This window comes from Brassica rapa, chromosome A02 (genome assembly GCF_000309985.2).
Source record: "Brassica rapa cultivar Chiifu-401-42 chromosome A02, CAAS_Brap_v3.01, whole genome shotgun sequence".
In the NCBI taxonomy this organism is placed as follows: domain Eukaryota; kingdom Viridiplantae; phylum Streptophyta; class Magnoliopsida; order Brassicales; family Brassicaceae; genus Brassica; species Brassica rapa.
The window spans coordinates 21003729-21017482 of record NC_024796.2 but is presented as its reverse complement, the minus strand read 5'-3'; the positions used below and the strand labels follow the sequence as shown (position 1 = coordinate 21017482).

Here is a 13754-nt window from a genome sequence, read left to right as displayed (position 1 = left end):
ACAAATATATTGACATCATAAAGAGTATATAATATATTTTTAATACAAGTGTTAATATAAGAAAAACTGCGCTTTTACAAGTAATTTCTGTAAACAGCCCATCATAAGTGTGGGCTACTATCTCAGCAACAAGAAAATTATTATTATTGGAAATCAGACATAAGGTGCAATCATCATATGAGGTCAAGGTGTGGGAGGTTCCTTGAATCCCGACAACACCAGCTAGACCAGCACGGCCCTTGGCCCCAACGCTGAATCCGAACATGAGAGTCAATGATCTCATTAACCAGGATAGGAAGGAATGGGATGTTGGTCTACTGGAGAACTATTTTGACCCTGCCGATATACCCTATATAAGAAGTCAGGCCATAAGCACCACTCATCGACGGGATACTTTCTGTTGAACTATACTAAAAATGGACAGTATACAGTTAAATTAGGATATTGGGTACCTCGAAACTTACTAAAGGCTGGAGATGAGAAGGAGGTTTTGGAACCTAGTATAACGAAGCTTCAAGCATTTGCTTGGAAGATAAAAGCTCCTCAAAAGATTTGTCATCTTATATAGCAACTGTTAACTAGTTATGTGGCAGTGACGAGGAATTTGGTACGACGTAATATGAGATGTGATAATTACTGTCCACGATGTGGAGAGCCGGAAGAATCTGTAACTCATGCAATTTTTGAATGTCCACCAGCTTTACAAGCTTGGTTTCTCTCAGCGACACCAACAAGTCAAGGGGTCTTTCCTCTTCCGAGCATATATACACTAAAAATGAATCCTTGCTACTGTCAAGTTTAATAATGGTAATTGTAATATTTGAGATTCAATCCAGAGGACCAGTTCACACTTTACTCTTATGAGTTCGATATCAAGATAAGAACAATGAGTGGTTTTGATTTTAATAGTGACATAGGGAACAAGTAATGAAAGGTTGTATTCAATTTAAACAATAAGCTAGCCTAGGGTAATTCATCGGTGCTGATACTGAGCCAAACAATTATTCAAGCGCGATGAGATGCAATCTAGAACTCGGATCACTCGTACTTGGACAACCCACTGTCGTGGTGTTGTTCCCTTTGCAGATCGATCTTGTTACCTAAGCTCTCGCTTGGAACAAGATGCGATACCAAGCTTTAGAGATCAGGTTTGATCAGTTCACTTAACACCCTAATATCTACTTTCGCAGATTAAGGATACTAAGCTCATTCATAATTGATCATGCTATCTTCTACACGGTTAGTGAGTTGATTAACTTAGGTTCGAACATTAAGTGATCAAGTTAATGCAAGAAATAAGGACTATATGAATGAAGACACTAATGAGATTGCTTATCTATGTTCAGTTCATGTGATCAAACACCCTAAAACCCTAAGCAAGCTTAGCCGACTACTCGATCATTATGCAAGATGACACAGACATGATTTCTGAATAATACTGCATAGAAAATAGAGTAGAAAACAAAGGTTAAGGATAATCTTCTCTAGATGCGAGATGGAGCCTTCTCCCTTACAAGTTTCAAATCGCCAAAGACAATCTAGAGTTCTTGCAAAAACTAGCGTCCAAAACAAAATAAAGATAAGGATGGCTTTTATATGGAGGCGCCATCGACTTCAGAGGAGAAATTAGGTGATTAGGGCAAATCTTTGAAAGATATAGAAACTTCCATAAATGTCGGGAACAATCTTCTGGCTGCTCCTGTGGGATCAACCGTCAGACTGCTCCGCTCGATTGTTCCGAGGGGAAAGATTCCAATTCTTGCTCCTTTCTTCACGCTACTTCCTTCAACTTTTCAGTCAACTCCAGGCCTGAAATGGCTCTAAAAGGACTAGACTAACTCGATAAAACATTGAAAAACAAGTTAGAAAGCATATACACAATAGTGTCAAAAACACCATATATCATTTGGATTTTCTCTTTTGAAAAAAAAAAAATATTGTTGAACCAAAATTAGAGAGAGACCCATATCCCTGGATAATTTGGTACCTTTAGAGGTCAGAAATGATAAACTCTTTAGGAGAATTGACAGGGATCCTTTGGAGCTAGTCCGCTATGCGGAGAGTGAGTGTCAAGCCTGGTTTAACGCAAATGAGATAGTACCAATAGTTCCCCAAGCCCTTAATATTGAAGAACCTCAAGTCTTAAACTTGGGTAATATCTGCATGATAGATGGGTCTTTGACATCTACTGCACAGTTTAGTGAATATGGATGGGTCTGGCTTGATAGTTGGAGGAAGGTTCAACTTATGGGGACCCGGAACCAAATTCGGAGAGAGTCTGCATTATATTCAGAGGTGGAAGCACTGAGATGGACGATCGAGTGTATGCTTTAGTATTCGACTTGTCAAAGTTTTGGAATAGACTGCAAGGATTTGATTGCGATTATCAACAAGCCTCATGCTTGGCCGAGCTTTGCGAAAGAATTGGAGAGAATAGAGACTCTCAAGATATGCTTCCTGGACTTCAAGATCACTCATATTCCAACTCATATTCCAAGAACGCAGAATCAGATTTTAGATTTCTTAGCTAGGACTGCGAGATCTTTCGATAGAGTACTCTATTTCATTGGTTATTCTATTCCGGTTTAGTTACCCAGACCACCTCAAGTTTGAGTAATAGAATAGCCTTTCGATGAAAGGAAAAAAAAAACTGAAACAAAATGGAATGAACCCAATAAAACTAAAATTTTTGGTTTCTCAATGGAAACTAATTATTGGTTTTTGCCAATCTTTATATGAAGCTCAAAATAAATGGTCAATATAGTAGATTGTAACAGACGATCGATTATGGTATTTGTCGGTAGAAATTCAAAATTTGAGATAAACACTATGATAACCAGTTTATTCTATAGCACCAAATTCATTTTCACCGGAACTGAGGATATATAAAAAAACAAAATGATTGTGCTAGTTTTATTCGAGAATGTTACAAACATGAGGAAATAGAACGCCAACATTACACGCACCGAATTTGACAAAGTTACGTGAATGTAAATCATGTGAAGCTCACCATCATTGTGCATGCATAGTAACTTCTACTTTTTACTTCTATATAAATGAACGTTTGTGTTCGACGAAAGACACACTATCATTTTTTATCTTATAATATATTGTCTCTCCTTATTATATTGTATCAGTATTATCTCTTTTCTATGGGTAAAATTTTGCTCATTTTTAAATTTCTCTATACTATAAAATAATAAGTTATTTTATAACAGAGAAAAAATTAAAAAAGGAATACAATACTGTTAAACCGGATCCAACGACATCAGATAAATATTTGCACAAAATGAACATTAATTTCATTTTAGATAAGCTTTCCATGAGCGTCGGACCGGCCTGCTTCACAGTATTATTGGTATAGCTGGGTCCGGTTTTATCCCCACCCTAATCAATGGAATCGCGGATATATTAATCGAAAAACATATATTTTCTTGCACAAATCTTATAAAGGGTTCCACCAAAAATCCCATCGTTCTGACTTTAGAATACACAAACAAAACCACGAAACCTAAAATTAAGCATTCGCCACAACGTGTCAGGACAGGTTCAATACGATAGTGATGCCTATAAACGTGGAGCATAGTAACTACAACAACTCACTGAGCTTTGCACTTTGTAATGACGATTCGAAATTCAATGATAACTTATTTGGAGACAAGACAAAAACACAAAGTAACATCATCCAATGAATATATGCCACTTAAATCTCCCATTTCTATTTATGGCAAATCGTCTTTGTCCACATCAAAGTAAACTAATCAATAGACTTATCCAAGACACAAAATAAAGCAAAACATTTTCTCTGTAAGAAACACAAAACCCCAAAATAGTAGACAGCATAAAAGCACCCTCAAGCTTCAGCTATGATTTATCACAATTGTTATCTTCTTTCCTTTGCTTCTTCAACTTTGATACCTAAAGTTTCCATATCAAGAAACTTGTGACAGAAACCCATCTTCTTGGCTACCCAAATCTCTATTTACAAAACAGAATCTCAATTTCTTCACTCTCTCATTACCCTCTCCTTACTTTTCTTGTGTTTATAACATGGATTATAACCTTCCCACTCCGTTAGAGGTTCTTGGAGAAACAGGACCAACGCCTTTCATTACAAAAGCCTACAACATAGTGGAGGATTCAAGCACAAACAACATAGTTTCATGGAGCAGAGACAACAACAGCTTTATTGTCTGGGAACCAGAGACGTTTGCTCTAATATGCCTCCCCATATACTTCAAGCACAACAATTTCTCCAGCTTTGTTAGACAACTCAATACCTATGTATGTTAAATATATTCATTCCTATGTATGAAAAGCTCAGATACTGAGTTCTGAATCTGCTATATCCACTTGGCTGTTTCTCATTAATTTATAACTTTTAATGATTTTTAGGGGTTTAAGAAGATTGATACAGAGAGATGGGAGTTTGCAAATGAGTATTTTCTGAGGGGACAGAAACAACTCCTTAAGAACATCAAGAGAAGAAAAACATCATCTCAAACGGAAATGCTAGAAAAGTTTGGACTGGAACGAGAGATCCAGGGGATGAGAAGAGACAAAGCCGCTCTAGTAATAGAATTGGCGAGATTGAGACAAAAGCAAGAAAGCGTCAAGACATATCTTCGCTTTATGGAAGAGAAACTGATAATCACAGAGAGAAAGCAACAAATGATGATGGACTTCTTGCTGAAAAAAGTTCAGAAACCAAGTTTTTTAGAGAACATAAAGAAGCGTAAGCAGCAAGAAATCGAGAATCTAGAGCAAAGTGAAGAGATGACCTCAAGCCATGGGGTTGAGGATTATGAAACGTTTGTTAAAGCTGAGCCGGAAGAGTATGGTGATCAATTTGGAGGTGTGTTTGGTAATGTGGATGAGCTTCACATAGCTTCAATGGAGGATCAAAGACAAGATGATAGGGTTCAAAGGGAGATGAATAGTGAGGGAATTTGGAAAGCTTACGTGTTGAGTGATGAGATGTGTATTTTAGGAGAACACTTGCTATAGTTAAGTTAAATTATAGTCTATGAATTTTTTTTTTTAGTCTATGAAAGTTTTTACATATATATATTTTTTTCTACAGCTGAGCTCACATATGATAAAAAAAATATCTAAGACAAACTATTATAATACATGCCTTGTTTATTTTTTAAATTCCTTTCAAAATCCAACATAGAAATATATTCCTTTTTATCGACTGTTTTAAACTACTAGGTATTTTGCCCGTGACGCAGGCTTAAACATTTTCATAATTTTGAAAAGTTCTTTGTACACTATATTTATTATACTAAAATAAATTTTAAAATAACTTAATATTATATTTTTAATTATATAATTGAAAAATATTATTTGATTTATATTTAATATATAATTTATGTTTTAACTTTTTACTAAAATACCTTTTCAGATAACAATAAAATATATATATATATATATATATATATATATATATATATATATAGAAATTATCATTTTTTATTATATTTTTAGATTTTGGATAATTCAATATTCTATTTTTAATTATATAATTAAGAATTTTATTTGATTAGTATTTAGTTATATAATTCATGTTTTAACTTTTTACTAAAATACTTTTTTCAGATAACAATACAATATATACATAAATTATCTCTTTTTAAAATTATATTTTCAGATTTTGGATAATTCTAACTATTATTAATAATTCAGTATTTGATTTTTAATTATATAATTAAGAATTTTATTTGATTAGTATTTAGTTATATTATTCATGTTTTTAACTTTATACTAAAAGACTTTCAGATAACAATACAATATATACATAAATTATCTCTTTTTAAAATTATATTTTCAGATTTTGGATAATTCTTACTATTATTAATTTTAATCAATTTTCTAATCAAATCAATTAAAATTTCATTTTTATTTTCTAATTTAGTTATACATTTTATTCATTAAGGGTATAAACGATATTAACCACTCTAACTTTTAACGTGAGAGCATGATTCCAAAAATTTACTTCGCAAATAATAGTATAGATAGATAGATAAAAATAAAAATTACAACGGTCCAATTAAAATAGACCTCACTAATCATTATCATATCATACCTTTTAAATCTAGCCAATATTAATATATTTTTATTAAATATATTTATATATTTAAAACAGAAATTTTAACTAAAACCAACTTTATCTTTCCATGGTATTTACAGAAAATGTCACACACTAATTAACTTAACCTAAAAATTTCATTAAAAATAATTTTAACATCTATACTATTGAAAGAGAATCATCCTTAAAATTTCTATAGAAAATTGTTAAACCTATCAATTTATTAATTTTTTTAATCCGACAATATATTATAACATGTACACCATTCTTTTCGTATTAATCCAAAATACAACAAACTATATATATACTAGTAGTGTGGCCGTGCTACGCGCGGAAGTTGTCCATTAATTAGTATAAAAATTCATGTTCTTAAGGTATAGTTTCATATTTACCTTTAGAACAATTAGCTTTTGTTTAATAACGTTTTATTATTACTAATGTTTTTTGTATGACATTTTTTCTTTTTAAAAAAATTCTTGAGATCATCCGTATTGAAAAAGTGCAATATATTTGAACTAAAGTTGACTATAAGGTAATTTACTTTGGGACAGCCCTAATGCGAGTCATTTGTAAACTTTGAAACGTTTACTTAGGGCCTGACTGGTTCAAACGCAGTGGTTGCGGTTGCAGTTGCGGGAGTTTGTGCATGCGGGAGGTTGCGGTTTCTAGCGATTTTAAGAGATTTGTACGACTGGTATTGCGGTTAAAAATTGGTGCGTTTGCGGGTAACTTATGACTGGTTAACTACCAAATGCGGTAACAGTCAAATAATAAATTAACAATATTTACATTTAATATAATTATAAAAATATCAAAAATCATAAAATTATAATAAATATAAAATTTATATTTAGAAAGTTATAATTTTAATTTTTGAAAATTGATTAAAATTGTTTTTATTATAAAATTTTATAATATTAATTAAAATATAATAGATATATTTTAATATTTTCATAATTTCAATTTTAAATTTTTTATTAAATATTTTTACTTTTATATATATATTGTTTAAAAAAAAAAAATTTACCCTTCCGCAACCGCCCGCAACCGCAAACGCTAGCTGGAGCCAGCTTTTGAATTTATGAGATTCGGAGCGGTTTGAAGCGGTTTAGAGCGATTTGAGTGATTGTTGCAAACCGCCGAAAACCGCTACCAACCGCAAAAGCTGCGTTTGCGGGTGGTAGCGGTAAAACCAGTCGCCCCCTTATATTATAAATAGAAACAACTCGAATGGCTTTTGATAAGTGTTCAATAACCACCATTTTCATATATTAAAAAAGAAAAATAAAGAAGGAACATATTAAATATTAAATTGAGGGAAAATGTTGAAATAAAAAAAGCATCGTTTTGTAAACAAAATAAAGGTGAATTTGGCGACAAAAAAGGCGATTCCGATCAACGTTCTCCACTGTCTACGCAGGCAGATGGATTCGACGGGGGTTAAAGACGATCCTCTGCCAGAGATTCAACAGAAGGAGAAAACCTGGGTCAAGGTGGTACAGAAGAAGCAAGTTTTGAAGAAATACGAGTTTGAAATTTCGATCTCCAATGGGAAACATTCAGTAGAGGTTTCGTCAGAAATCATCGAGAAAGCTAATTCACTTTGGGAAGATTTTGTGATTGCGAGGTTCCTTGAAACTGCTCCTCACATCACGAAGGTTCACATGATTTTGAATAAGATTTGGACATTTGGGGATAAAACGCAGAAGTTTGATATGTATAAGATAGATGGAAAAACAATGAGGATCAGAATCACTAGTGCGATGATCAGGGAGAAGGTTGTGAGACGTGGAATGTGTAACATTGCAGGTGTGCCAATGGTGGTTTCTAAATGGGCTCCAGATGAAGATAACTCAAAAGCAAATCTGATACCACTATGGGTACATTTTACGAATGTCCAATGAGTATGTATTCTTGGGAGGGATTGAGTTTTATGACGAGTGCAGCAGGAGTTCCGGATCATCTGCATCCAGAGATGATTACATGTACAAATTTTGAGGTTGCAAAGGTTTTTGTTATGGCAGATCTATCGAAAGAGTTACCATAGAGGATTGATCTTAAATATTCAAGGGGGGAAGATAACAGTTGTTTTCACATACCCATGGCTCCTTCCAAAGTGCTTTACATGTGGTAAATGGGATCATTATGAAATGTTTGTAAGGAGAATAAGAAGGAGAAGGAGGAGGCACAAAAGAGCCTTCAAATTCCAAAGTCAGGTTCTCGGGTAAATGCAGAGTTTCAACGAAGCTGGGTGATTAAGAGTACATAAACAAGAAGAGAGGTAGTTGATAAAGAAATTGAGAAAGGAAATGAGGTAGATACAACGGTTTTGAGTAATATGGAAGGAAAGGAAAATATAGAAAAGAGGGAAGAGAAATCTGGAGGAAGGAAGGATAAATGAATGGAAAACAGTATCTCTAGAGAAAGTGGGGAGAAGTCCAAGCTCGTAGAACTTGAAATATGGTCAAGTTACCATTGCTACTCCTTCATGGTATGCATCTTTAAGTAATATGGATGAAAATGGAGAAGATATGGAGGAAGAAGTTGGAGAAATGGAAGACAGTAGAACTGAGGAAGATGAGGATATATATATTAAAGTTTGGCAGAGAAAAGTGTGGAGGAAAATAAGAAGGATATCTTTACGACTACGAGTTCTTCTTTTGTATTCTCTGCTTCGGCATTTTGTAAACACTTCATTAAACAAAACCTTTGGCCTCATTAATCATATTTTATTCTTGTTAGTCTATAAATCCCATGTTACCGGATTTTGGATTCAACAATCATGCACATCACTAATTGCGTATGGGATAAAAAATGCAATCAGATATGTAAAAGATAAGTCACATCAGTACATTAAAAGACAACCATAACAAATAAATCTCCAAAAGAATTAATATTAAAACAAAACTAGGACGACGTAACGGGAGTGATCCTAGGAACTGCAACAGGAAACTCATGAATCTCATCACTCCATGGATTAGAATTTTCAACCGGATCAACCGTTCTCAAAGCTTTCCAAACCGCACTATTACACTTGAAACCCGATCCAAAAGCAATTTGCCAAGTCCTGTCTCCTCTCTTGATCCTTCCTTTAGCTTCACTATACGCAAGCTCATACCAAAGCGAGCTACTTGAGGTATTACCAAACCGGTTCAACGTCATCCTCGATGGCTCCATATGCCATTCGGACAAATCAAGATTCTTTTCTATCTCATCAAGAACGGCTCTACCTCCAGCATGAATGCAGAAATGCTCGAACGCTAGCTTGAAATCAGGAATGTAAGGTTTGATCTTCTTGACTTTGAATACTTTGCGTGCCACGAGGGTTGCGAAAAAGAGAAGTTGCTCGGACATTGGCAGGACGAGTGGTCCGAGAGTTGTGATGTTTGTTTTGAGAGCTTCTCCAGCTATTGCCATTAGGTTTTTCGATAGAGAGACTCCGACTTTGCCGGTTTCTTCTGCGTTGCTGTCTTCTCGTTGGTAAACGCAGCCAAATGCGTTGTCATCAGCTCCTTTGTGGGTACGGACAGTGTGGATGAGCTGATATTTTGAACGGCTGCGATCGGAAGAGCGGTTCGAGAGAAGTACGGCGGCTCCACCCATACGGAAGATGCAGTTAGAGAGAAGCATTGATCGGTCATTGCCTAAGTACCAATTTTGAGTTATGTTCTCTGTGCTCACCACTAGTGCGTATGAGTTTGGCTGGACCTGCATTATTAGCATGATTCGATAAGAACAAGATTCTTGAATCTAAAAGACAAACTATGAACATGGCTTTTTAAGTTATGCTATGATATTATTATTACTACATGGAAGGTGTTAGTGTTGTAGTGTGTATGCACCTAATATTGTTGTTACTATTTGAGAACTTTTATTCAATTTGCCAACTAGCTTAGAGATTTAAGGAACTTGCAAGCATGTGCTACCACGTTGGTTTCTCAACTGTCATAGACTCTTACATAAATATATATATATATATATATATATATATTTAATATTAGTATACTTCTACATTTTATCTTCGATCTAGCATTTCAGAGTAAATATTTGTTACAGGGGGCTGTAAATAATTACGCATCAATCCTACATGCACTGTTCCTTTTTTGTTCAATAGTGGATACTTCTTCTTTTTTTTTGAACGACTATAGTGGATACTTCTTTGAAATGAAAAAAATGTCATTAACTTTTATATTATATATAAATAAATAAAATAAAACTTTGGTCATTAACTCAAGACATTATGATTTTTCCAATTTCTCAACTACCACCTACCCAAATACTAAAAGACCTGTCACTGTCAGAATTTTCATAGACACGTGACTTGTTTGATCTTTATGCTTTCATACAACTCATATTATAAAAAGTTCCACAATATAAATGAAATAGTATGTCAAATAATTCGATTTCAAATAATTTAGTCATAATAACATGCTTATAGCACGGAATAGTGACAAGAAAGCGAGTTATTCCAAAAAAAAACACATATTAAATGCTTATTAAGTGAGACATAGCACAAAATAATTAAAACTTTTACTGTTTTTAATAACATAAAATTCATGAGCTGTCGTTAGCCTTTTCAAACATTTAAAGGCTGAATAAGAAAAGTCACGACGGCTCTTAAAAAGCAAACCGGACTAAACCAAACCAAATAATTAATTAAAACATAATATGAAGTAGTACTAAAACAAATTAAAGAATACATTATTTACCTGGAGAAGCTGTTTAGCGAGATCAATGGAGATAAGGCCAGCACTACAACCCATTCCACCGAGATTATAACTCAGAATATTCCCTCTAAGCTTATACTTATTCACAATCATCGCAGAAAGTGACGGCGTTGGATTAAACAAGCTACAGTTAACCACAAGAATACCAATATCTTTCGGTTTAATACCGGTTTTCTCAAGAACTGCGTCAATAGCCCCGAACATAACCGTCTCTGCTTCTTTCCTCGCTTCCTCCATACAAGGGTTCGGAGGAACACGAAGAAGAGCTTCAGGGAAGTAAGTCTTCTGACCAAGACCGGACCTCTCGAGGATCTTCTGTTGAAATGCGAGATTATCTTCAGTGAAGATACCTACACGTTGAGAACGGTCCATGAATGTTTCTCGAGTGCAGATCAAAGAAGGGTCTGGTTTGTAACATGAGAAGTCGAGGAGGAAGACACGGCGAGGACGGGTGGTGAAGTAAGCGGTTGAGAGAGAGATCAAGAGCGCGGTGGCGATAGTGGCGGAGAGGAAATGGAAACGGAGGTGGTTGTAGAGAAGAGTAAGGTCGTTGAGGGAAAAAGAGGAGAGGTTTGCGAGTGTGGCGGCGAGGAGAGGGAGGAGGAGGATGTAAAGCGCGTTGGAGATCAGGTAATGGTAACCAAGTTTGACGTATTTGAGACGAACGGACAAGAGGAAGTTGGGGAGGTTGTTTGGGTTTTGGTCGGAGTTTGTAACGTGGACGGGGACAGGACGGTGAGGTTGGTCTTGATTCTGGGTCATGGTGAGAACGATGAAAGGTTTAAGCTTTGTTTTTACTGTCGTTAGGATGAACGAGAAGAGAAAGGAGGAAATATGTAGAGAAGAGAACTAGAGAAGTGTCAAGTTTAAGTTGAGAGCCTGAAAAGTTGGAGGAGCTTTGAGAATTTAATGGCAAATTTTCTTTGCAAGAGAGAGAGAAGCTTGGTTATAATAATGTAGTTAGGGAAAATGGGAACTATTTAAGGAAAATAATGATTTTTTCTATAGACTTTACAAAAAGAATAATTCTAGCAAGTTCAAACTAATACATGAATAATAACGAAATTCGTTTCTGCAAATAAAGAAAAAGATATTATTTTAGGATATAATAAAATGATAGCATATACAGTAACCATTACGTATTACTATTATATATTTTTTAAAAATTATATGAAAATAGTAATTTGATGTGAATAGTGAATTATGTATATTTTTAGGTATATATTGAAAAAAATATATAAAGGGTTTCAGCCAAAAGCGGATATTACTAGTTAGTTTTATGTATACATGTGTTTCAACTTGTGAGTTTACAAATCAACAAGTGAAACATAAGTTAAATCCACAATTTTATTACATGCATCCTGTTTCTTATGTACATAGTAAGTTATATAGTCTTTATAATAAAAACTAAACCATAAATATAACTTGGAAGCTTTTGTTTTCATAAAAGTGGATATATTTTTGTTTGTCAACTCATAAAAATGGATAAATTGACCAAAAATGGATAAATAAAAGTTATGTAGGGAGGGAAGATGCAACTACCCTATTCACAGTCGAGATTGACACCTAAGAGACGGCGATGACTTTTATCCTAGAAAATCCAATTGGTGGCTAAAATTGGCCGCGTATGATCAAATTACCCTTATGCCTGTTCTTTGACCCGTTATCTCCAAGACTACCTTCTTTTGCGAACAACTTGCATACAGTGAATATGTGGGGCCTACTTTGTTTCCGTGTCATGTTATGTTGTGTAACGTCCGTGTGAACTGGTGTATAATGGTAGCTGCAGTTTTAATAATATAAGAGGCGTAGAATTAAAGTGCAGCACAATTTAACTGTGAGGCTATTGTTCGGTTGATCTCGGGTAGCATGAAAAACAAGCAGCGTCATGGAGATCAACCTATGCCACTGAATATCTTGATCAAGTTCATTGACAAAACTATCCGAAATAAGCTCAGTTTAGTGCAGGGGAAAAGAGTTAAGGGACTTGAAGAAGTGTTAAAGCTCTTGTTCGGTACAAGACTATAAATATCTTAGGCCGTTTAGGAGTTTTGGAAGCTGTAAAGTTATAGGAGTAGTCTCTTTTTAAAAACAAGGTTTCACTTGATGTACAAATATGTTTTGATGAATAAATATAGCATTCATTTAAAAAAAATGTGGTTCATGTGGATTACAGAATAAATATGGATTTGATAAAAAAAAAGTGCAGTTTTGATAAAAAAAAAATAATGCGGTAGTGATATAAAATAATATAAACTAAATATATTAATACAAGTAGAAATTAATTTTGTTCGATTAGTGATAATGTCACAATTATTTTTATACTGTTAAAATATTTAAATTAATATGAAAAAATTCTAATGTGTATATATATATATATATTCTTGTTAAAATAAATTTAAATACTAAAATTCTTTTGAAAAAGTTAAAAAATATTGTTATATTTTTAATATTTTTACTTAAATTAAATAGATTTATATAGATAAATATTTTATTAAAATTAAAAACATGTATAAATATATCAAACTCAGATATTAATTATGTAAAGCCACATCTATTTGGTTGGTGAACTATGTAGTACGTTATTCAAAAGAAGTGCATGTATAAAAATGTAGTGTGTTACCTTTTGTTTTTTTTTTGTAAACTGCGTTTTTCAACTGATATGCATGATTGGTGACACTTGCTCAATTACGCACTTTCTAATGCAATTACGCCCCACACCACGGTTATCAATCATTACCACAATATTTGTATATTAGAGGATTTCATTAGTATAATGGAAAAATAAGTGGTCAGAAAATAAATTTTGTGGAACTAAGAGCACTCTTATTGGAGATAATTTCAAATATATTTCTTAGCAAACAAAATATATAATAGAATTAAAGATTATACGACGATGTAATGTGTTATTCAGTGTCAGAAAAAACAAACAAAAT

At 33.8% G+C, this 13754-nt stretch overlaps 2 protein-coding genes across 2 annotated transcripts; one reads left to right on the top strand and one right to left on the bottom strand.

Moving 5' to 3' along the window:
• The first annotated feature begins 209 nt into the window (after positions 1-209).
• Positions 210-5082, top strand: LOC103848835 (heat stress transcription factor A-6a). Its single transcript, XM_009125661.3, has 2 exons — positions 210-4284; positions 4396-5082. Exons 1-2 carry the CDS (start codon positions 4051-4053, stop codon positions 5005-5007), a joined length of 846 nt encoding a protein of 281 aa, XP_009123909.1. The 5' UTR covers positions 210-4050; the 3' UTR covers positions 5008-5082.
• Positions 5083-8896: 3814 nt separating this feature from the next.
• LOC103848834 (3-ketoacyl-CoA synthase 20) lies at positions 8897-11837 on the bottom strand. Its single transcript, XM_009125660.3, has 2 exons — positions 10801-11837; positions 8897-9799 (listed from the first exon to the last, which is right to left on the bottom strand). The coding sequence occupies exons 1-2, from the start codon at positions 11578-11580 to the stop codon at positions 8999-9001; spliced, it is 1581 nt and encodes a 526-aa protein (XP_009123908.2). The 5' UTR covers positions 11581-11837; the 3' UTR covers positions 8897-8998.
• Positions 11838-13754: the final 1917 nt, after the last annotated feature.

Excerpts from the sequence above, each read along its gene's own strand:
- LOC103848835 (XM_009125661.3), top strand. The coding sequence starts at position 4,051 with ATGGATTATAACCTTCCCACTCCGTTAGAGGTTCTTGGAGAAACAGGA. Across the intron at positions 4,285-4,395 it reads TTAGACAACTCAATACCTAT|GGGTTTAAGAAGATTGATAC; the intron begins GTATGTTAAATA and ends AATGATTTTTAG.
- LOC103848834 (XM_009125660.3), bottom strand. The coding sequence starts at position 11,580 with ATGACCCAGAATCAAGACCAACCTCACCGTCCTGTCCCCGTCCACGTT. Across the intron at positions 9,800-10,800 it reads TCGCTAAACAGCTTCTCCAG|GTCCAGCCAAACTCATACGC; the intron begins GTAAATAATGTA and ends CTAATAATGCAG.